The sequence below is a fragment of the Pseudophryne corroboree genome, chromosome 11, assembly GCF_028390025.1.
Source record: "Pseudophryne corroboree isolate aPseCor3 chromosome 11, aPseCor3.hap2, whole genome shotgun sequence".
NCBI lineage: Eukaryota > Metazoa > Chordata > Amphibia > Anura > Myobatrachidae > Pseudophryne > Pseudophryne corroboree.
The window spans coordinates 96,549,135-96,574,506 of record NC_086454.1 but is presented as its reverse complement, the minus strand read 5'-3'; the positions used below and the strand labels follow the sequence as shown (position 1 = coordinate 96,574,506).

Genomic DNA, 25,372 nt, shown 5'->3' with positions numbered 1-25,372 from the left:
TTGATGCCTCTAATCCTGGACTTGCAGCCTCTCAATAAAGGATACTTATACCCCTTTCACATCGCACTAAAAACCCGGTATCGACACGGCATATTGCCGTGTCGAAACGGGTCCGTGTGCGATGTAAAAGGTCCTTTGGTGAATTAGCGGGTCGCCTGACCCGGTAATTCAACCCGGTAAAAAAGAAGGGTTATTACCGGGTTGATTACCGGGTCAGGCGCAGTGTGAATGGGAGCCGTTCCGATGCGATACGGCTCCCATTCACAGCATAGGCGGCGCAGGAGATGAGCTCATTTCCCGGCGCCGCCTCCACCCCCGCCCCTGCTGCTGCTGCGCCCTCCGCTGCTATGGCAACCGACCCGGTATATTGCCGGGTCGGAAAGCCAGCAACGGGGCGCAAATGCCGGATCCCACCCGGTAAGTACACGTTTCTCTTACCGGGTAGGATCCGGCATTTGCGATCTGAATGCAGCATTAGGGGGTTATTCAGACCTGATTGCTGGGCTGCTAATTTTGCTGTTCTGCGTTCAGTTAGTCGCTGTTTCCGGGGGGAGTGTAAATTCGCAGTGCAAGTGTGCGATCCCATGTGTACGCCGAGCTGCTAAAATCCAGTATGTGCAGTCTGTGTGCAGCCCAGGACTCACTCCTACAGTGCGATCGCAACAGGCTGATCGGGGCCGGAGCTGACGTCAGACACCCTCCCTGAAACATTTGGGAACGCCTGCGTCTTTCCGGACACTCCCAATAAACGTTCAGTTACCACCCACAAACGGCTTCCTCCTGTCAATCACCTTGCGAACGCCCGTGTGAGCGGATTTTTTGCACCAACACATTGCTGTTCCGCGATGATCTTTGTTGCTGCCTGACGCGCGTGCGCATTGCGGTGCATACGCATGCGCAGTTAGTACCTGATCGCCCGCTGTGTGAAAAAGCACAGCAGCGACCAGGAATGAATCGGGCCCTTAATTCTGTGATATAGGCAGAGCTTATGTATCCATCTACATTTATACCTCAGTTTTTGGAGCCTGATCATCACTTAAATTCAAGGTTTATCTTTGTGATCTGTTGACTACAGCGAGCATATATTGTTTATATAAGGTTATATTACTTCCTTTGTTTGGTGTGGGAGGTGTTGGGCTGTTTTGTCTGTCACAAACCTACTTGATTTAAGTAAAAACATAACATTCAGTTTCTTCATTGCCATTGTCCACTTGCTGATCATTTACTGATTGCGTATTGTTCATCCAACGTCTCCCATATACCTCAGAGGATTACTTTGCTACAGTTTGCTACTTACCAGACCCAGCGTGCTATCTTTGGTATCCGGAGTATAGAGCTACACTAAAAAGGTCTACAGTAAATTGGTCTACCACTAATGGTAGACATGCATTAGGTCAACAGGGTCAAAAGGTCGACATGTAAAAGGTAGTCAGTTCAACAGGTCTGAAAAGTCGACAGGACATTGGTCGACACACACGTGGTTGACACAAGTTTTTGTTTTTTTTCCTCAACTTTTTCATAATTTACCATCCAAATGGACTATGATTGGGAATAGTAACCTGTTCCGAGCGCAGCAGTAGCGGATTGAGGCACCTTGCCTGCAGCGCGAGCCATGCGAGGGGATGAGGTACACTAATGAGGCTTGTTTGTGGCAGAAAAGTGACAAAACATCCCCCCCCCCAAAAAAACAAAAATTGTCTACCTTTTTTGTGTCGACCATTTCCATGTCGACCTATTGATCTGGTTGACCTTTCCTTCTGTCTACCTATTCTATGTCGAGCTTTTGACCCTGGCGATCTAATGCATGTCTACCATTAGTGATTGTAGACCTTTTTAGTGTAGATATAATGACCCACACCACTTTCTTTAGAGGCCAAGCTTCAGTGGCTCCATCCAGCTCTTTTCTGGTATCCATGGTGGTGCTGGGGCGGTATGAATTAGATTGCAAACTCTGGAGATCACGTACATAGTATAGAATGACAGAGGCGCAGAGCAAAATCCTCTGCTGCCGTCACATAGCCCGGATTAAACTGGTGCAGCGAGTTCTATAGCAAAGCACCTGGGGTGCAGGGCAGGACGGCAGCACTTGCGGAAAGGTAGAATTTTCCATGAGCCAATGATAGGAGTAGTTGTACTTGTTCCTTGCAGAGTAAGCCCTCGGGAGGACACACTTTTGCAGGGCTGTATGTTAAATTTAATTTTACATATTTAAATGAAAAATGGTGAAGGAGACGTTTTTTCGATGTTGATGGGTCATTTACTCTGTACAGAAGAACCTGACTTTAGCTGCTGCTCTGATGGCCTAGCATCTATTGCTGAGCTAGTTGCTCCTGCATCTGGCGCAGGCTTTACCCTTTCTCATCCTGCCTGGAAGGGTTTTTTGATGAGCGTTTTAACTTTGTCATTCCCCCACTTAGACGTTGTACACAACCTGTATTGTGTGTCCCCCAACTTGATTAAAAGACTAACTTGTAAGTAAATAAACCTTCAAATATTTAACAATGCTACGGCGATTGGCTTGATTACTGAAGTTTACATCCCTGTGAAACATGTACAGTTGGTTACTCTCTAGCACTTTGGTTGAATTAGTGGATCAGACAGAGCGAACACCTCTCACAGAACCTGGGCGTATGGAGGGACTTGGAAAAAATATCACACTAGCAGTAGTTGCAGGCATCAAAATGTTGAAAGCATATTTGAAAGCGTTACCTTGTCAATCGTGGCTCCTAAAAGTAGGTGGCCTGCTTTAAAAAATAAATATATATATAAAAACTAAAAAAAAAAATAATTAGTGGCCAAATCTGTTGTGTTCAAAAGTAGTTGCAAGTTGTATGTACATAATAGAGATTCTACAGGAGTGCATGAAAGCCCAGAATTTGTATTCGCTCTAATTCAGCTGAATGTCCGCTCCAAATTCTCAGACTGTGGATATTTGATCCTGACCTAACAGGGCACAGTCTACATAAAAGTAAGTATTAAACAAAGGGTAGCACGCCCCCACCCACCCCAAAATCTGTCTTGCCTGAACTGGCTTCACCTCTTAAATTGTGCAGAATATTGGCCAGGGAGACCCTAAAGGACATACCTACTACTGTATATCCGAAGAGTGCAGCAAACACAAATAGCCACAGTTTTAAGGTAAACGCTCCTTGAATAAAAGACTCCCTAAAACTCTTGTTGACTACTTTTTCCAATATTAAAAAAAAGAACAATTAGTTTTTTTCTTTCTGAAACTGTAATAATCCAAATGAAAAAACAAAACAAAAACCCCACTACCTATAAAAAAAATTCATACTAGAGCTGACCAATTCAATATGATGAAAGCCCTCTGCCCTTCACTGTCTGCCAGTGACCAGCATTACCCCACGCTGGCCACCTTACAATATATATAATCAAAGTGTATGTATTACTAGTCTGATGGACCCGGTATATGCTGGGTCACCTCTGTCTCTGTCCCTCAGCTCTGATCCACCTCCCTCTGCTGCCCTCACAGCAACCCACAGTCCCCACCAAATCGTCCGGCTTATTTGTGTGGAAGGTGCCATTCTGGTCACCTCACTAGTGGTAACTTCCTGAGTCCTATTAGGAGAAAATTGCTATATAAATAACATTTACTATTAATAATAATATTAAACTTGTAAATTAGGCTGGTGGAAAAGAGAACGCAAATACAAAGGATGTTTCTGCCAGTGAAAGACTCCTGTAAGACATACCATTTATTTTATATCATTGCAGGTTGCTGCGGTTTTGTGTGACAATGTGGGTGTGTGTTTGTGCATGTGAGCTAGTGACCGGCATGTGCATGCTGTGAGTGGGTGTCAGTTCCGCTCTAAGGCCTGAGTGTATTTCAGGTAAGGAGCGTTCCACGCTCTGGGACCAGATGCAGTTCTGGGAAGATGCTTTCCTTGATGCTGTGATGCTGGAGAGAGAGGGAATGGGCATGGACCAAGGCCCTCAGGAGATGATAGACCGGTGAGACATCGCCATGACCTGCCGCTTTACGATTGACTCGAGCTCTTGCTGGCCAGTGATTGGATGCTCTACTTTTTTTGTAGGTACTTCTCTCTCGGAGATCACGACAGGAAACGCCTGGAAAATGATGAGGACCGGCTCCTGGCAACTCTTCTGCATAATATGGTGGCCTACATGGTTATGATAAAGGTATGTTTTGCGGCTTGGCGTTTGTCCTCCTCTGGGGTCATCTCTCTGCGGGTGTATTTCATGTGTGCTAAAAGGATCACTATATGTAACATACACAGTGGGCCGGATTCTGAGCCGGACACTCCCATAAGACGGACTATATCTGTGCGTCCGCATAGTCACATCCTGGGAACACCCAATACATTTTCAAAACATTTCTGAGACTGCATTTCAATTGCAACCGTGACTCTGCACAGGAGAAAAAAAAACACTTGGTGTCTGACATCGGCAGAGAGTCCAACTCTGCATTAGGGAGTAGATGTAAAATGTGATGCACTGATACCACTTCTCCCCCATGTATGAATGTGCCAGTGTGCGGTACATGACAGGGGCGTTATGCGAAAGTGGGGGGGTTTCACTTGCCCGCTCCGGCAGTCAAGATGCTAATACTAACAAAAGGATGAGTAATACAAGTCCTCTACTAGAGAGCTCTTGAAAAATTTATCAAAAGTTAATAGAATTTGTCCATTCGGGACACACAAATAAAGTACCTATAGAAATAACAAATATATATATATATATATATATATATATATATATATATATATATATATATATACGTGTGGCAAATTCTCCTTATCACCAAAATTGATTAATATGCTCCAGTTCCATAGAAAGCCATAAGAATAAATAGTCACAGATTTTTGATTTAGCAGGCAGGTAGAATGTAATGTTCAGATACAATTCATCAGCCAGCGGTATGCTACTACCTCCCGCTCATATAGTTACGTCTCACCAACTGTGTTCATAGCCGTCCTGAATCTAGTGTCTCCTGTGCTTCGTTGAGCTGGTTGGCTGTAGGTGAGTGTTGCAAGTGCTTTGCGGTATGAAGCGGGAAGGAGACAGCTCACAAACTGCTGTCCATCTCCGTACTGTATGTTGTCAAATAACGAGAGAAGCACGATGGGTGAGGGAGAATGCTGTCCATCCTCAAAGCGTTTTTCTGCCGTTCCACTCTGGCGGTTTCTTCAGAAGGAATGTTAATACATCTTGTCTGTATAGCTTCCTGCTTCGCCTCTGTATGTACGTGGCGCTATAATACATCTCCGCCCCTTCCCCCACGGTCCAGTATGTCCATCGTGTCTTCATCACTTTTGCAGATCAGCACAAAGCAGCTGCATGGCCACTGCATGGCCAGAGTGCACCAGCTTTTATAGAAGTGTTAGTGCTAGAAAAAAATGCAAAGTCTAATGAGAAAAGACTCTGCCTGGATGAGTGTGTAGTCTTCCTGGTGTAATGGTTGTAGTGGTAAATATGCACCAGCTGCTACACACAGTGGATGTGGCTATTTGGCAAAATCCAGTGCTCTTGAGATATTATCCTATCTGTTCACTAGGAGCTAGTGGCTTCCCTGATGAGTAACTTTGGTAGGATACACTGTGATGTTTTATATTATTCTCTTTTACCAAGGTTGGTTCATAACGTTTAAAATCTGAAATAATGACAAATAATATCTGGCTTCTTCCTCATCCAGGTAAATAAGACTGATCTCCGGAGGAAGGTTCGTCGTCTTCTGGGAAAGTGCCACATTGGTTTAACGCACAGTCAACAGATCAACGAGTTGCTGGACAGAGTAACAGACATGGTGAGAACATGGAACATTTCTGTACAATACGGAGGGGACATGGGAGAACTAAAACTAAAGATTTGAATGTAAAAAAAACAAATGCATATTTTAATACAATCTTACATACTCAGTAATATGTGCAATCCAATACGACAGATGTGTCCTCTTACAGCTTTGCTCAGTGCGCTACAAGTCGCGTTACACATACCACGTGAGTGCCATGTGATTCGGTAGCGCAGAAAGATTTTTTTGTTTTTTTGGGGCGTTTTTCCCCTTTAAAATGCATCAGTAATGTAATAGGACACACAAGCAGCTTCTGCTGATTAAAATAACATGCATATATTCTGTGTGTGAGTGCGACTGTATTTGCATACAAAATGCTATGCTACAGTGTTATCCCGGAGAACACTGTAACATGGCATTTCAGATGCAGATAGAGCCGCAATTACACACAGTGTATATGCATGTTGCATATAATTTTAATCAGCAAAAGCTGCTTGTGTGTCCTATTACATTACTTTGTGTCTAAGACATAGTTTCGCTGAAAGAAACTCAAAAAAAGACACACTGCGCTACGGAGTCTCGGCATGACGTGACTTCAAGGGCTGTTTAGCATGACTACAGCAAGGATGTCAGAGGACACATCTGTAGATCGGGTCATGGGTTGCATATTATAATAGTGCCTCAGTGTTAGGTAAACTCTTCTGTAGTTACATTGTAACATGCAAGAAAAGTTTGTAAATCTATTATTTACTAAAACATTTTTGTTTGTTTACCTATACCTGTTTGATGCTTCCTGTAACATGTATAAGTGTGCTGCAATATTTAGTGTTCTCAAATTAACAATGTAACTTAAAACGTAGAATGGCCGTGACCTCAGCATTCGCCCTAGTGGAAGCCGTCACATCAAGAAGCAAACGTTTGTAGTGCATGCTGGGACTGACACTAGCGGAGACCTGTTCTTCATGGAGGTGAGTGTAAATGATCTGCAGCAGATACACCCATATTTAGTTACTGTACATCCATTTATTAACTTTCTCACATTTACATCTACCGGAATATCCCAACTGTTCACCCTACTGAGATGTCCTTTAGTAAGGCACATTAAAGCAATGACTATGGGGGTAGGGTTAATTCGTTTAATGCTGTATCTTCAGTGTTTGCCACACAAGCATGACATTATTTCAGCAAGTGCTACACAGGAAAAGCTATTTTACTCGTTTCCAATAGCATGGGGTTGATTCTGCATCAAACGTATTAGAAGCTACATACAGTATCTAGCAGATTTTAGTTCTGGATGATCGGGCTTTTTAAAATGGGTTTCCTGCAAGAAAATTAAATCAATCTTGGCCTGTTTAAGTAAAATAAAAAGCTTGGTGCGTTTGGAAGGGATATTCAAACCTTTGACATTTTGTGAGTAGAGTCTAAGAGCCATGGCAATCGGCTGTTCGGGTCACCCTGACTCCTTCCACAGGAGTCTGAACATCTGTAATAAAGCATAGTAGAAGTAATAATGGATACATTGAGAATTGCTTCACACAATAAATCAAGTAACCATAAAGAAAAGAGGGAAAGAGTAAAAAAGACAGAATTCGGGATACCGGGGCGATTGGTAACCAGAATGGGGTACATCTGGTCCGACTTGTTGGTCAGGGAAAAACAGGTTACAGAGTGACAATGACCGGAACTGGGTGTAAAACCCAATGTAGGGAACATGGCCTCGGCAGTCCAGGGGCATCAGGGAGACTAAAGTCCTAGAGATAAACATCCCGAGTCCAGGACCACATTTAATTAGAGCAGAAATAAGCGGAAATGGATTAAAAGTGAATCAAAGCGGTTCTAAATGAAATCCAAGTCTATAAGGAACTGAGGGTAATAAAAACTAACAACATGTGAGAGTAAACAGTGCCTAAACATAAAGTTGAGCCTCTGTTAGGAGGATCGGGAACCATAATGTAAGCTCTCACGAACAGGAACTCTTCCCTCATGTGCTTATCCTTTCTTACTTTAATAATCTTCAACTGTACCACATCCAGCAGTCTTCTGCCACCTGATACTTATTCCAGTGTCATCTGCTGATGTAACTATGTTTATTTACCCTATACTTGTCCTATACTGTCTTCAACTGTAAGTTGCTGTTTTCCTGTTTGATTATTTGTTTATGTACTCTGCAATTGGGCGCTGCGGAACCCTTGTGGCGCCATATAAACAAAGGATGATGATGATGATAATAATAATAATAATGCAACCTAGCGGACATCGAATAATATATAAAGAAAAAAATTGTACTTATTATAGCAGTAAAGGTGGTATGGAGAAATTGCACAAAGACAAAAAGGACATATTGTACCACCGGGTGTAGTATGGTATGCCGGCGGCCATACTGCTGGTATACTGTGCGTTGGGTTGCCAACAGCCGGCAAACTGTAGACCACCCTGTACCACCATGTCATACACAAGACAATCTCAAAAAAGAAACAGGGTCGAATACTTAGGAAGTTTAAACACCGTCAAGTCGGAGGGCCAGCTGGAGACGATTTTCTCGCAGACGGCACCTTTGACCAGTTCAGAGATCAACAAGGAGTGGCAATTGACACAGAGGGAGAACTTTGTTTCCTAGCGGGCGTATCGCTGGTGGTAGATGGAATTGACAGGCCCATAGTGTCCAAAAGTCCACAAGCTTCTTCCATGTTCATAGCTGAGAGAAGGCGGTTTTTATGCCATACCATGATGCGGAAGGGGAAACCCCATCTCTAGCGAATATTATTGTCCCTAAGTACCGAGGTGACAGGTTTAAAGTCCTTCCTCTTAAGTAGCAGGGGCAATGTCCTGACAAATTTGAAGTGATTGACCCTGGAATGAAATTGTAGAGTGCTTCCTAGCTTCTCATAGAATATCCTCTTTAGCTGTAAAATAATGACAACAGGGAATGATATCTCTGGGTTGAGAGGAGTCTTATGATCTAGTACGAAGAGCCCTATGTGCTCTGTCCAACAAAAGATGGTCCTCAGGTGTTGCTGGTGAGAGATGCGAAAAAAGCTTTTTAATATAGTCATCCAGTGTCGACATCTCAACTTCTTCCAGAACTTCTTCCTCTAATACGCAGGTTATTACGCTTAGCCCAATTGTCTTGGTCTTCCTGGTGTTCCAAAAGGAGCTTGAACGTCCTGCTTTAAGTTATGGAGTTCATCACCCAAGTCTTGTTGGGAAGAGACCACCTCGTCCACTTTAGATTCCAAATGATCCATCCTATCACCTAGGTCACAGGTTCTCAAACTCGGTCCTCAGGACCCCACACAGTGCATGTTTTGCAGGTCTCCTCACAGAATCACAAGTTAAATAATTAGCTCCACCTGTGGACTTTTTAAAATGGGTCAGTGAGTAATTAATACACCTGTGCACTTGCTGGGTTACCTGCAAAACATGCACTGTGTGGGGTCCTGAGTACCGAGTTTGAGAACCCCTGACCTAGGTCATTGATTTTGGCTTTACGGGAGCTAACCCGCCAAGTGCACTTCGGCTTGTACTGCTTGAACAGATCTCCTCATCTCTTGGTTCTCATGGAAAAGTGAACATAAGTCTTTCTAAATGATCCGAATCTTCGGAGTCTGAGTTGTCTTGCTGAGAAGAATTTGAACTTCTTGGAGTCTTGTCCGTTAAGAAGGCAAGAGTCAGCTCTGACCCGTTTTGTTTACGATTGTTCTTCGGCATGACGAAGAGAAGTCGATTGGAAATATAGAGTAAGTTTGCAGAGTATAGTTAGGTTAAGCTCTGTAGCAGAGAGGATACACGATAATCAAAATCTCATAGCTACCGAAGAATTGTGGTCTCAGGACAGCTCTACGAAGTCACATCTTGAAGCAAATGTCTTGCTTATCAAAATAAATGGCAGATCTCCAGAAGCACCACAAGAGGGAGCTCCAAGTTCAGGCGTTACACTCTATAGTTGAACTGCAAGCTGGAAATAGGGTGTTCAGTGCAGCGCAAGGCTAATGATGGGTTGAAAAATATGCAGGGGTATCTTCTAAGAGAATTATACAAAAATAATTTCCAGCAGAATATAAAGCGTCCAGATCGGTATAGGCTGCGTACCCTTTATATAATTAAGGTGACTCACAAGTGCTGCCTTCCAGTGCGAGGATTACTGCTGGTAGCAGGAGGGAGCCATGATCAATATGGCCACCGGGAGCTAAGAGGAAGCGATGGCTCCTATTGTGTTGCAGCGTCCAGGCTGACCTTCTCAGCCACAATCAGAGGTGGCCTTGGGCGGCGGGGGTCAGCAGATGCAGAGAGACACTGCTCCAGCAGGTAGGGAAGGAGATCACGCTAGTGTGCGACCGGCGGCAGACCCGAACTTCCAGTCTCTGCTACTTCGGCTGTGGTCTCCAACACAGCTCTCGCGGCAACACAGCTCCAGCGGGTGGGGAAGAGATAGCACTATTGTGCGCGCGGCAGACCCGAACTTCCGGTCTCCGCTACTCCGGCTGCGGTCCCCAACACAGCTCCCGGCCACAGTGTGGTGAGTAGTCCGGCCACCGGAGGTGGATTAGGTACCAACCCACAGTGGAACAAACTATATGTAGAGGTGCAGGGCCTCCCGGGTGGCCATAAAAATGATATGTGGGGCCTCAAATAAGCAGATGTAGGGCTTAAAAGAGCAAAATAAGCAGGAGCTTTGTTCAGGCAGCTCCCATCCCCTAGGCTGTCAGGCCACGCCCTGTAAAATGATTTACTAAGCATCAAAGTGGCCTGTATGACTAAGGGGTCCATGTACTAAGCCATAGAGAGAGAGAAAGTATCAGCTAATCGGCTCCTAACTGCCTTGTTACAGGCTGTGGGGCTTATTTATCAATGAGTGACTTTTTACCTTTTGCATTATCTATATGTAAAGGTTGCCTTCTGTCCAGAAGAGGAGCACTGAATGGGTGCAAAATTACCTATGTAGTTCCATGCACAGGGAGTGGTTATGCTTTCTGTTACTTATGTGGGATCAGTATGATTTACCGGTGGGCGGGATGCCGGCCGTCAGTATACCGACAACGGCATTCCGGCCGCCAGTATGCCGGCAGTGGGGTGAGCACAAGGAGTCCCCTTGCGGGCTCGCTGTGCTCGCCACACTGCAGGCTCGATGGTGAGCTGCGCTTGCCAACAGGTTCTATTCCCACTCTATGGGTGTCGTGGACAGAATAGCCCCGAAGCGTCGGCATTGTCAGCTGTCTGGATTCTGGCGTCTGTATCCTGACCGCCGGAATTCCGACAGACGGCAAATTAACTGCATCCCACTTATCTTGTGTAACTGGCCCATACACCAAGTCGGATGGCATCTTTACTCATATCCAGTATTGAGAGCAGAGATGCTCATACGTAAGGGGAAGACTGCTTTCCCCGGTCACGCTACATAGAGTTCGGATATGCCCACATTGCCACTATGTACGGAATTAAGCTGATTTGTGTCTGATTTGTGACATCTCTCAATCTTTCAGGTTTGCGATGATTGCATCGTATTACGTAGCAACATTGGAGCTGTGTATGAACGCTGGTGGTATGAAAAACTCATTAACATGACCTATTGCCCCAAGACAAAAGTGCTCTGCTTGTGGAGGAGAAACGGGCAGGAGACGCAACTCAACAAGTTCTTCACTAAGAAGGTGAGCTTATGGCAGGAAATAAAAGGCCTATTGTGAGGATATTGGGTTCAAAATCACTCAGTCATGGTGGTAGATGAAAAACCAACAGTGGTTTATTGAACAGAATGGGTTATAAACAGCTCAGCACACTTCTGTGATCCAATTCGACACGACAATTCCCTCCTGGAACTCCCGGCAGAACATTACTTCTTAGCCAGTCTCCTGCCACTCTCTCACCTTCTCTCCCAGATCTCTCTCAACTCCTCTGTTTGCTATTATCAAACCTTTGTCTTTCAATAAGGTGACACCCCCAGAACAGTTTCAGAGCAAACCTACTTTCACATGTCCAGGCATGTCCCCTAGGCCACAATAGATGTTAACTAAATTAACCTTACTTAATCTGATTGTGTGGCCTGGAATCCATTGTGTGGGGAAGAATGAGGGGGTTGTATGGCCTGACATCTGAGACTGGCTGTATCTACTCAACAGCAAACACACAGGTTATCTGAGCAGTCACATGGGGAGGAACATTATTTTACAAACTATAACACAATAACCAATACATTCATATATATGCATCGAAAACATAACTGTACCCTTGTAACAATAACATCATACAATATAATACAATATTGCCTAGTATATAGCCAAATACAACTCAACAATCCGTGTAGTCCATGGGTCAGACCAGGGCTAGGGAAGTAGCTTTTACCACTGTGTGACACAACGCATCGGCTGTGTTGTCACATTTCCTCCCTCTACTTCCAAGCCCGGTGTCCTGGGTGGCTTAAGCTTGCTGAGAGTAATGGTATTCTCCTGTACCCTGGGTATTGGTAGCGAGGGATCTCCTGGGCTTGCTCGGCGCTGGGTCTGGTTCCTGCTGACGGGACAGGCCATCTGCGTTCCCATGATCTCTGCCCTTTTTGTGAGAGATAGAGAAATTGTATAGTTGTAGGGCTAAGCTCCATCTCAGCAGTCGTCCATAGTCTCCGGCAGTGCGCTGTAACCAACTAAGGAGATTGTGGTCTGTTACCACTGAGAACTCGCGCCCGTACACATATGCCTGCAATTTCTTGAGTGCCCAGACTATGGCCAGGTACTCCTTTTCAATAGTGGCATAGGCTATCTCACGGTCCATAAGTTTTCGGGAGAGAAAGGCAACTGGGTGTTCACAACCATCCTCCTCTACTTGGCTCAACACAGCTCCTATTCCACAACCCGAGGCATCTGTTTGCACAATGAACCGCCGGCGGAAGTCGGGGGCTGCTAACACTAGGGATTGGGACAAAATGTCCTTCAGCTGGGAAAAAGCCTGCTCACACTCTGGGCTCCAGTCAATTTGTCGGGTGTACTTTTTTGTCGTTAGGTCAGTCAGGGGTTTGGCAATGGTGCTGTACTGGGGCACAAATTTACGGTAGTAGCCTGCTGTTCCAAGGAAGGCACGTACCTGTTTTTGGTTAGTGGGCCGAGGCCATTTCAGGATGGCCTCAATTTTCGCTGGCTCTGGTCGAATATGGCCTCCACCAACCCTATGCCCGAGGTACAACACCTCTGCCATCCCCATCTGATATTTGTCAGGTCTGATTGTTAACCCTGCCTTGCTGATCCGTGCCAACACCTGGGCCACATGCTGCAGATGCTCCTCCCATGTCTGACTAAAAATGGCTATGTCATCAAGGTATGCCTGGGCAAAGTCCTGACACCCTGTCAGTAGGTGATCTATGGTACGCTGAAAGGTGGCTGGGGCATTCTTCATCCCAGAGGGCATGGCAGTAAATTCAAAGAGCCCAAATGGGGTGCTGAATGCAGACCTCTCCTGTGCCTCCCTGGTAAGGGGTATCTGCCAGTATCCTTTGCTAAGATCCAGAGTGGATACATAGCGTGCCATTCCCAACCTGTCTAACAGCTCATCTACCCGGGGCATGGGGTATGCGTCTGTCACTGTCACCTCGTTCAGCCTCCTACAGTCCACGCAGAAGCGGGTACTGCCGTCTTTCTTGGGCACTAGGACTACGCTGGCGGCCCAGGGACTATGGGACGGTACAATAACACCAAGCGCCAGCATTTCATCGACCTCCCTTTTGATCATATCAATCACCCTGGGGTTCACCCGATAAGCGGGTTGCCTAGTGGGCCGAGCCTCCCCGGTGTTGACATGATGGGCCACTACATGAGTGCTCCCTGGCCTGCTTGTGAATTGTGGCCTATCTACCTCCAATACCTCCCTCATCTGTAGGGCCTGGGTTTCGGTTAACTGCGAGCCTATGGGCACCACCTCCACTCCTAGGTCCCTCTTGGTGGCTGCTAGAATGTCAGGGATGGGGTCAGTCTCTGGGTCATCCATAGGTGGGCAGCAGATTGCCACCGCCCCTATCTCCCTGGTGACATATTTCTTTAACCTATTTATGTGGTAGGTACCCACCCGCTTCCCTGTTTGGTCTAGGGCAATAATGTAATCTACCTGGCCCTGCCGATCCACTACAGTATAAGGCCCTGCCCAGGTCGCCTGTAACTTATGCTTTCGGGCAGGTACTAGCACCATCACTTTCTGTCCAACCTCTAGTTCCCTGTCCTGCGCTTGTTGGTTATAGTACCGGCACACTCTCTTTCCTGCGCGCCCAGGGTGTGGTCATGCGCAAGCTGCATCAACCTGTGCAGTTTCTCCTTCATTTGGACTACATATTCCAAGATGGGAACCTCAGGTTCCTGAAATGACCCTTCCCAGCTTTCCCTGACTAGGTCAAGTGGTCCCCTTACCCTTCGGGCATATAGTAACTCAAAAGGAGAAAATCCGGTTGAATCCTGCGGCACTTCGCGGTACGCGAATAATAGCTGTTGCAAGGACTTCTCCCAGTCTCCCCCCTCCGATTCAGCAAATGCCTGCAGCAACTGCTTTAGGGTCGAATTGAATCTCTCACAGAGACCATTAGTCTGGGGGTGATAAGGGGTGGTGCGTAAGGGATGGACCCCAAAGTTGTCCCATACTGTCTGCAGCAATTCCCCTTGAAATTGCGTACCCTGATCAGTAACTACTTCTTGGGGAAATCCTACGCGACTAAAAATATCCATAAGAGCCTGGGCGATATGTTCAGCATCTATGGATGCCAGTGCCACTGCCTCAGGGTATCTAGTCGCGTAATCAACTACAGTCAGTATGTATCTCTTTCCTGTTCGGCTCGGTTTCTTAAAAGGCCCCACAATGTCCATGGCCACTCTCTTAAATGGCTCACTTATGACAGGCATGGGTTGTAGGGGAACCCGGCGTGGGGGTCCCCCGAGGCGTTGGCAGACCTCACATGACTCTCTATACTGTTTTACCTCCTGGTTAACCCCAGACCAGAAGAAATGTCGCAGCAGCCGGGCACGGGTTTTCCGAACCATTAAGTGGCCTGCTAAGGGAATGTCATGGGCAAGGGGCAGCAACCGGGCACGGTACTGCTGTGGAACAATCAACTGTTTTCTTAGGACCCCGGGCTCTAATGGGTCTGCTTTTGCTGGCACCCGGTACAGTCTCCCCTCCTCCCACATAATGCGATCCTCCTGAGGCCCCCAATTTGTTCGTCCCGCTGCCCTGCGGAGGCTAGCTAGGGAGGGGTCGGTCCGTTGGGGTTCCCTAAAGGCTACCCTATCTACTTCCCCCAGATTCTCATCACAGTCAGGCAAGTCTGGTACAGGGTTACTCACCGCCAACGGTTCAGGGTTTGTGGCTGTCACTTCCACAGAGACCCCTGGTGCTGGCATGAGAGGGTCCTCATGCACTGTCTCCAATGCCTGTGCTTGGCTTCGGGTGATAGCTTCCACAAAGTAACTAGCCAATCCAGCACTCAGATCGTTGCCCAGGATGACGTGAGTGGGTAATCCATCCAAAAGTCCCACATTTACCTCTCCAGAGTCCAGGCCCCAGTCCAGGTGTACCCTTGCCATAGGTATTACAGTGATCTGCCCTCCTGCCATGGAAATTTTAACTTTCCTTATCCTCAGTATTTGGCAGAGGGGAATTAATTCTGGCCGGATAAGGGTGATAGAAGCTCCAGAGTCTCTCAACCCTTGCAGCTCCTTCCCATTAACTTTTACAGGTTGTAGGTGGGTCTTCATATTATCCGGGGTGGATTTCCCAATAGCTGCTACCACCTCTACTTGGTATGCTACTTCCTCCGCCTCTGGCGCATCAGGAAAGTAGTCCGCCTCCCCCGTTCCAAATGATTCGTGGCACACAGCCACCCGCGACATGGCAGATTGGGCACCTGGGAATGGCCGTCTTACCCGTGTACAGTCCCGAAGTAAATGCCCCACCTGGTCACAGTTGTAGCAGCGTCGGCTTGCAGGTGACGCTGGTCCCCGAGACCTTGAATTTCTGGCTAGGGAAGCTGGGGTATGTATTGGGGCCGGCCGGTGGGGGAGCAATGGTAGATCACGATCCTGCTGGGGCCGTCGCAGGGTTGTCCTCTCCTCTGTATTGGCACCTCTCCACGAGGCCTGTTAGCTGTGAACTCATCTGCTAGGTGTGCTGCTTTTTCCGGAGTGGTAGGGTTCCGGTCTGCCACCCACTCCCTGATCTCTCGAGGCATCTTGTTTAGCAGCTGCTCCAAAATAAAAGCATTTTTAATGTCTGCTACAGTAAGGGCCTTCTTCACGGCCATCCACTTATCACAGTTCCTCCGCAGCAAGTTATTGAACTCTATAAATGAGGCATCTCCTTTCCGCGCCATAGACCGGAACTTTATGCGATACGATTCAGCGGTCACCGCATATCTGGCAAGCAGCACACTCCGTACCTCCTCATATACCAGGATCTGCTCTGGACTCAGGGCATGGAATGCCTCCAGTGCCCGCCATCTCAGACTGGGTACCAAATATCGAGGCCACTCTGCTGCCTCAATTCCATGCATTATCATAACAGATTCAAACATCTGCAAATGAGTATCAATATCCGAACTGACCTCATCAAAAGGTGGGACCTCATTATACCTCAGCCGGGATGTCTGCCTTACCGCTACTGCCGGGGCGGTTATACCGGTCTGCGCCCCCAATGCGGCTCCCAGTACTGATGCTCCTTGTCCTAGTGCTGCTAGCAACTCCCGCAACTGATCTGTACTTCCAACGACCAGTGCAGGGCTCGTTGTAGCAGTTCCAGTGGTTCCTTGACCCTCTGCCTGCTCTGGGATGCAGTCCTCATCGTCCTCCTGCCCAGGGTGTTCTTGGTCCCATTCAGCTAGCTTTGCCATTAAGACTGCTCTGGTGTCCGATGCATTAAACTCAATCTGTCTTGTTCGACAGAGGTCCTGTAGTTGATCCTTTCTTGCTGTATCGGTAGCATAGCGGGGCAGAATCCATTGCCTGCTGTGGTTTATTCCTTTCTGCTGGTGTCTTGAGTGATCCCACCGCTGCCGCTAAATGTGAGGATACTGGGTTCAAAATCACTCAGTCATGGTGGTAGATGAAAAACCAACAGTGGTTTATTGAACAGAATGGGTTATAAACAGCTCAGCACACTTCTGTGATCCAATTCGACACGACAATTCCCTCCTGGAACTCCCGGCAGAACATTACTTCTTAGCCAGTCTCCTGCCACTCTCTCACCTTCTCTCCCAGATCTCTCTCAACTCCTCTGTTTGCTATTATCAAACCTTTGTCTTTCAATAAGGTGACACCCCCAGAACAGTTTCAGAGCAAACCTACTTTCACATGTCCAGGCATGTCCCCTAGGCCACAATAGATGTTAACTAAATTAACCTTACTTAATCTGATTGTGTGGCCTGGAATCCATTGTGTGGGGAAGAATGAGGGGGTTTGTATGGCCTGACATCTGAGACTGGCTGTATCTACTCAACAGCAAACACACAGGTTATCTGAGCAGTCACATGGGGGGGGAACATTATTTTACAAACTATAACACAATAACCAATACATTCATATATATGCATCGAAAACATAACTGTACCCTTGTAACAATAACATCATACAATATAATACAATATTGCCTAGTATATAGCCAAATACAACTCAACAATCAGTGTAGTCCATGGGTCAGACCAGGGCTAGGGAAGTAGCTGCGTGTCTTTTACCACTGTGTGACACAACGCGCCGGCTGTGTTGTCACACCTATCTAGAAACAGTAGTTCTATGTAGGCTCACTATGATACTTGTGCAGACAGAGGTCCTACATACAACTATCTGGGGTAGCCAGGTTTCCATGCACAAACTCCTCTGACCCGGATCCGTGTATAAGTAGGCAGAGAAAATAAAGGAATAACTATGATGCCCGGCAGCAACATTGAAAGTCCTTGAACTTACCAGTGCTCTTAACTAAAACTGAGGCTATCGCACGGAGGTATAGAGGGAGAGGAGCTACAGACCTGTGTAAGCTTTTTAAGGTGCAAAGTATGGAGGTCAAACAGTGTGAGCAGACAATTTCCAAAAAGCCTACAGGTTAATTTTCTTTTTATGTTTTATTCTTTTCCCATGTGGTTCCAGTGTCGGGAGCTGTACTACTGTGTAAAGGAGAGTATGGAGCGAGCAGCAGCCCGGCAACAAAGCATTAAGCCAGGTGAGTCGAGCGTTACCCAGCCACACCTTCCTTGCTTAAAGGCCTTTATTTTGTTTACTAGCATAAAGCTTGGCCGTACACTGAACGATGATCATTCAGATTAGCCAATGAACCGCCTGTTCTGGACGATTGTTGTAAAGCTTATGGACTTGGTCCAAATGGTCAGTATGTCCGAATGGAGATGCTGAGATTACTAAGAATTAAGGGCAAGGGGAGAAAAGGGTATAGTGAAGGACCTAGAGATCAAGCCTCAGGCCAGCCCTGGGCAGGAAAACTGTTACAGTAATATGGCAACCTTGGTGTTAATGTGGGTGATACTTAGGTAATTGAGCAGAGCAGTTATACATAGTGTACTGTTGAAGAAATATGCTGGCTCCAGTTTAGGAGTGCAGTGGGTTGAGGGTAGGAGAATTTCTGCTGCGCGGTACACTGGGCTCCACAGGGAATGACATTGGGGTGTAGAGTAGGATCTTGATCCGAGGCACCAACAGGCTAAAAGCTTTGACCTTCTTCCCAGAATGCATAGCGCCGCCTCCTCTATAACCCCACCTCCGTGCACAGAAGCTCAGTTTTGTAGTTGGTGCCATGCAGTGCAGGCATACAACAGGGGCTGCTCCAGCAGCCCTGAGAAGAGCTTTTAAAGTGAAAAATTAAGACTTCAAGGGCTGCAGCAGAGGCACTGTAAGTGTTAGATGTCAGTCAGACATCTCCTGCTGCAGCTCCATCGCCTCCCCCAGCGGCGCTGTACACTTCCGCTCCCTGGTTGCCGGGTACCTACAGCGGAGGCTCCGGTTTCTCTCAAGTTAGTCACACACACCACTGCTACTCTCCAGGATCGCGTGACCGCACTCGGGGAGTAGGTAACTGGGTCCCTCAGACGGGACCCGCTGGAAATCGCAATCCCGCGTGGCCGGTGGGAGGCGGACTGCGCGCACTTGCATGGACACTGTGGAAGTACAGGGACCCCACTAGACCACCGGGGCAAGGGCACAGGTCGGTTTTGATAAAAAAAATGTTTATTACATAGCCCACAGTACCCGGTGGTGAAGTCCAGCAGGGAAATAAGGCTTTGACCTGTAGCCCCTCCCCCAGCCCGCCATTTAGAGTAAATGTTCCCACCCTGGAGCTGCATATCTCTCTCTCCCTCACTCCCTGTCAGCGTTTGTTCGCCATTAGGTCAAGCTGAGCTGATCCTGGGACTGTTTGGGCAAATCCTCTTCTGTAAAGCCGCCTGCATGTCAGCGCTGTGCATTTTACAGGACACTTAAGTATTCTACATGTCTGCTGACAGTGTTAGTTAAGAAAGAGTGCATTTAGTCAGGGTTATATAGTACAATTACCCTTTGATATACATCCAGTCTTTACTGTGCATTGTTATATTTATTGAGTGCATAGCTATACTTAGTACTACTTTGTATTGCTAGTCCAGTGCAGTTTTATTGCATGTCATAATTTCTGCATTGTACAATGTGACTGTGTGTGTGTGCATATAGCTGCTGTGTGACCTCAATTTCGTGTATCTCACTCAGATTGCTATCCCTATATTCTATAACCTGAGGGGGCTAGGTGCGTCAGGTTTATCATTTAATATAGGTATTTCACTAAATATACTCAGTGATTTTTAGTCACCATATACCTCTTGAATTCCCTGTTTGTGCTGTTACACTGCACAGGGGGTTCTTGTCAGGTATTGTGCTGCCGATATTGTACTGGGTTGCCCTGCATTGAGCTTTCGTATATGTCAGCTATAAAGGGCAATGGTGCTGGGGCTGATCCCACATTGTGTATTGGTGACGCTGCAGACACATTTGAGGAAAATATAGCAGCTGAGGGTTCAGGTTCTTACCCCCCAGTGGGATTGTAGCAACGGGGGTTCAAAATGACCCGCCTTGGGCTACTTTTTCCACGCTATTGAATACGCTGGTAACTAGACTTAACGCCTCTTATAGGACCAGCTGTGCCGGTACAACCGCTTATGGTCCCCGCGGTTAACCCGCCATGGGTAGATCAACTGTCTGCTCAGTTACAGCAATTGAACCAATCACTGACTACTCAGAAGTCTAACCCTCGCCCGCCTAAGTCCAAGGGGTCCTCTAAGCGGGCCATTACTTCCTCACAATCCACCAACATCCCAGGCACCTCGTCTGATCAGGATGGCGTTTATACTGACCCCACAGATTCTGATCCTAACACTTCTGATGGGGAATCTGTTTCACATGTGGATGTTCCTGACTTGTTGGAGGCTATCAGGCTCATTCTTCAAATTACTGATAACCCATAGCCTGATGCTGCCCCTAAGAAACCGGACAGATTTAAACGTCAGAAGGTGGTTAAACAAGTTTTACCTCATTCTGATCATTTAGTTGACATCCGTCAGGAGTCCTGGGAAAATCCAGGAAAGAAATTCACGCCTCACAGGAAGATGCTGGCTCGCTATCCCCTCGCTGCGGAGCTAAGTAAAAATTGGGAAACACCCCTGCCAGTGGATTCGCAGGTGGTGCGGCTGGTGGTATCCTCGGCTCTGCCAGTAACTACCGTCACGTCTCTGAAAGAACCGACGGATAAGCGTGTGGAGGGTTGTTTAAAGGCGTTTCTCTAACGTCCTAGTGGATGCTGGGGACTCCGTAAGGACCATGGGGAATAGACGGGCTCCGCAGGAGACTGGGCACTCTAAGAAAGATTTAGTACTACTGGTGTGCACTGGCTCCTCCCTCTATGCCCCTCCTCCAGACCTCAGTTAGAATCTGTGCCCGGACAGAGCTGGGTGCATTTTAGTGAGCTCTCCTGAGCTTGCTAATAAGAAAGTATTTTAGTTAGGTTTTTTATTTTCAGAGAGCTTCTGCTGGCAACAGACTCTCTGCTACGTGGGACTGAGGGGAGAGAAGCAAACCTACTAACTGCGGCTAGGTTGCGCTTCTTAGGCTACTGGACACCATTAGCTCCAGAGGGATCGAACACAGGACCTGACCTTGTCGTCCGTTCCCTTCGCAGAGCCAGAAGTCAGAAGCCGGCGGGTTTAAGCAAGAAGACGTCAAAATCGGCGGCAGAAGACTCCTGTCTTCATATGAGGTAGCGCACAGCACTGCAGCTGTGCGCCATTGCGCCCACACTAACCCACACACTCCGGTCACTGTAGGGCGCAGGGGGGGGGGGGGGGCGCTCTGGGCAGCAATTGATTACCTCCTGGCAAAAAGCAGCATATATACAGTTGGACACTGTTATATGCATGAGCCCCCGCCATTAATTTTACACAAAATCGCGGGAGAAGCCCGCCGCTGAGGGGGCGGGGCCTTCTTCCTCAGCACTCACCAGCGCCATTTTCTCTCCACAGCTCCGCTGAGAGGAAGCTCCCCAGGCTCTCCCCTGCAGAAGCACGATAGAGAGGGTGAAAAAGAGAGGGGGGGCACATAAATTTGGCGTAAAAACAATATATATAGCAGCTACTGGGTTAACACTAAGTTACTGTGTGATTCCTGGGTCATATAGCGCTGGGGTGTGTGCTGGCATACTCTCTCTCTGTCTCTCCAAAGGGCCTTGTGGGGGAACTGTCTTCAAATAGACCATCCCCTGTGTGTGTGGTGTGTCGGTATGTGTGTGTCGACATGTCTGAGGTAAAAGGCTCCCCTAAGGAGGAGATAGAGCAAATATGTGTGTGAGAGGGTGTCTCCGTCGACAACGCCGACACCTGTTTGGATATGTGTAAGTGCTGAGGTGAATTTATTGCACAAAAGATTAGAGAACAGACAGGAAATCTACCCATGTCTGTCCCTATGTCACAGAGACCTTCAGAGTTTCACAATGCTCACTATCCAAAATAATAAACACTGATATCGACACGGAGTTTGACTCCAGTGTCGACTACGATAATGCAAAGTTACAGCCAAAATGGCTGAAAGGTATTCAATATATGATTATTGTAATAAAAGATGATTTGCATATCACTGATGACTCATTTGTCCCTGACACAAGGGTACACATGTTAGGGGGAAGAAAGCTGAGGTAAATTTCCCTCCTCTCATGAGGAAAAAGAGCGGGAATCTCCAGACAAGAGACTGCAGCTTCCCACAAAGAATTCTCAGGCAGTATCCTTTCCTCACTAGGGCCAGGATGTGATGGGAATCTTCCCCTAGGGTGTCACGTTTGCACAGAAGGTAGCACTAGCTATTCTCAGGGATCCTGCAGATAGCGTGCACATTCTAGTACACTACTCAGACCAGCGATTGTGTCGGCATGGGTTTATAGCGCTGTGGCAGCGTGGACAGGTACCTTATCAGCAGAGATTGAGACCCTAGTATGCATATAGATATATATATATGTATATATATGTATATATAGAGATATATATATATATATATATATATATATATATATTAAAGATGCTGTCTTAAGAGATAGGTGTATATATATATAAAACATGCCCAAAGAGACATGAGTATACTGAGTCCTAGAGTCAAAGCTATGTCGATTTCTGCTTGACGTGTCCTGTAGAATGTGCAATGGACAGATGATGCCGACTTAAGAGGCATATGGAAGGCTGAGGATTGTGTGGAGAAGGGTTCTCGGACCTGGTCTCCACAGCTATAGCTGGTAATTCTGATATTTTGCCTTATATTCCTGCACAGCCTAGGAAAGCACGACATTATCAAATGCAGCCTTTCGAATAAAGAAACAAGAAAGTCCGAGGTGCGTCCTTTCTTGCCAGAGGCGGGGGCAGAGGAAAGAAGCTGCACAACACAGCTAGTTCCCAGGAACAGAAGTCCTCCCCGGCCTCTACAAAGATCCACCGCATGTCGCTGGGGCTCCACAGGCGGAGCTAGGCCCGGTGGGGGCACCCCTTCGTAAGTTCAGCCACAAGTGGGTTCACTCCCTGTTAGATCCCTGGGCAATAGATATTGTGTCTCAGGGATACAAGCTGGACTTTGAGATGATGCCCCCTCACCGACGGCCCTGCCGGCTTCCCCCCACGAGAGGGAAACAGTGTTAACTGCAATTCACAAATTGCGTCTTCAACAGGTGGTGGTCAAGGTTCCCCTCCTTCAACAAGGAGGGGGTTATTATTCGACCATGTTGTAGTCCCGAAACCAGACGGTTCGGTCGGACCCATATTGAATTTAAAATCCCTGAACATATACCTGAAAAGGTTCAAGTTCAAGATGGAATCGCTAAGAGCGGTTATTGCAAGCCTGAAAGGGGGAGATTTTATGGTGACTCGGGACATAAAGGATGCATACCTTCATGTTCCCATTTATCCACCTCATCAGGCGTACCTCAGAATTGCGGTACGGGATTGTCATTACCAATTTCAGACGTTGCCGTTTGGTCTCTCCACGGCCTTGAGAATATTCACCAAGGTAATGGCGGAAATGATGGTGCTACTGCGGAATCAAGGTGTCACTATTATCACGTACTTGGACGATCTCCTCATAAAAGCGAGATCAAGAGAGCAGTTGCTGAACAGCGTATCACTTTCTCTGGAAGTGTAACGGCAACACGGCTGGATTCTATATATTCCAAAGTCGCAGTTGGTTCTTACAGCTCATCTGCCTCTCCTAGGCATGATCCTAGACACAGACCAGAAAAGGGTTTATCTCCCGATAGAGAGAGCTCAGGAGCTCGTGACACTGGTCAGGAATCTATTAAAACCAAAACAGGTGTCAGTGCATCACTGCACTCGGGTCCTGGGAAGGAGGGTGGTGATAGAGTCACTATCTACCTTTTTAACATTAGCTATATACTAATACCGTGTAGCCGTAATGGCTGCTAAACCATGTGCACATGCTATGCACTCCGTACGCTATTTGCGTATGAAGACCTCGCACGTGGTACGCAAATTAAGTACACACGCTGTGCTGGGTGTACGGAATACCCACAGTGAGCGTACACACAGACAGTAACCTTTATAAACTTTAAACACAGAATATGCTTACACTGTAAACCTTGTATGCAACACACTATGATTGAGTTTGTATTGTAAACCTTACTACTGAAATACTGCAGCGATATAACGCTGCTTAACCTTGTTAATGTAAATGCTGTTAGAGCGATTTAGAAACTCAGAAACCCTTTGTACCAGCTAGAGAGACACAGACATCCTGCTGAGGTTCCAACACCTTTACTAACGAGCTTTTAGATATATCAAAAGGGGTACACAGTTGCAGCTTATACTCTACATGCTAACATATAATTCTAACAGAATATCTAGACAGAAATACACAAATAGCAGCACAATCTTATACTATAACAGAGTGAGAGAGAGAGAGATCGTGGCACAATTACATTCAGAGATTAAGAATGGTTACAGAGAATTACTTACACACACTAGGAATGATCGCTGCGCTGCTTTCTGGTTACCAGCTCCAAGTTAGTCGAGATGAAAACCGTTTGTGGAGATTGAGACTGAGCTGCTTCAGGCTGGCTTGTTCTTATATACACTACATACAGTATACTACAAAGGGACCTATAATCTCATTGTTCATTGGACACAGGAATGTCTCCTCGCATCATAACAAAAGGTCATAGGTTAGTTTGAACAGGTGGGCTGTGACTATTACAACCAGCTCAGGTGGGAGGGAATCTCAGGATTTCCAACACATGGACAATGAACTGCAAATATAGGAAATGTCCAGAAACTACTAATGGCCATAACTATATGCAGGAGCGTTTAATCTATACCTAACCAACACCGGATTATTGCTATTAAAATACTCTTCGGTTAGGTACCAGACACAACTGTTCTACCTTAATCAGACCCTTTGTACCACGTAAAGAGGGATTCCCAAGTCCGTGAACAAGTTACATTAACCAAACTTACAGTTATCACTAAAGGGAACATTACCTATAAAACCTGCTATATGGATTTATTATCTAGCGATTGAGTCGCTCGCTAGACGCACACAAACTCTACCGTAAGTGCACATACCATGCGCTCGAGCGCACGCCTGTAGGGGCGCCGTCACGCAACTGCGAGTATGTGCACGCACGCCAAAGAAAGTGCATGTGCAGCGGGCAAGCGCATGAGGTGAATATATGGCAACGTGCAGCGCGATATTTTTCTGACTTTGACAGTGGCATCATACGAGGCCATTCCCTTCGGCAGGTTCCATACGAGGACCTTCCAATGGGACTTACTGGACAAGTGGTCCGGATCACATCTTCAGATGCATCGGTTAATCACCCTATCCCCCAGAGCCAGGGTGTCTCTCCTGTGGTGGCTGCAGAGTGCTCACCTTCTCGAAGGTCGCAGATTCGGCATTCAGGACTGGGTCCTGGTGACCACGGATGCAAGCCTCCGAGGGTGGGGGGCAGTCACACAGGGAAGAAATTTCCAAGGGCTGTGGTCAAGGCAGGAAACTTGCCTTCACATCAATATCCTGGAACTAAGGGCCATATACAACGCCCTAAGTCAAGCGGAGACCCTGCTTCGCGACCAAC

The 25,372-nt window shown here is 46.9% G+C and overlaps 1 protein-coding gene across 44 annotated transcripts in view; it reads left to right on the top strand.

Moving 5' to 3' along the window:
* The window catches only part of MADD (MAP kinase activating death domain), a 200,198-nt gene that overhangs the window by 160,034 nt on the left and 14,792 nt on the right, over positions 1-25,372 (top strand). For all 44 annotated transcript variants that reach the window (XM_063944616.1, XM_063944607.1, XM_063944599.1 and 41 more), the window contains 6 exons: positions 3,852-3,972; positions 4,056-4,161; positions 5,675-5,785; positions 6,631-6,738; positions 11,251-11,415; positions 17,869-17,941. In XM_063944616.1, the coding sequence (XP_063800686.1) occupies positions 3,852-3,972; positions 4,056-4,161; positions 5,675-5,785; positions 6,631-6,738; positions 11,251-11,415; positions 17,869-17,941 (684 nt within the window). The remainder of the gene's footprint in view (positions 1-3,851; positions 3,973-4,055; positions 4,162-5,674; positions 5,786-6,630; positions 6,739-11,250; positions 11,416-17,868; positions 17,942-25,372) is intronic.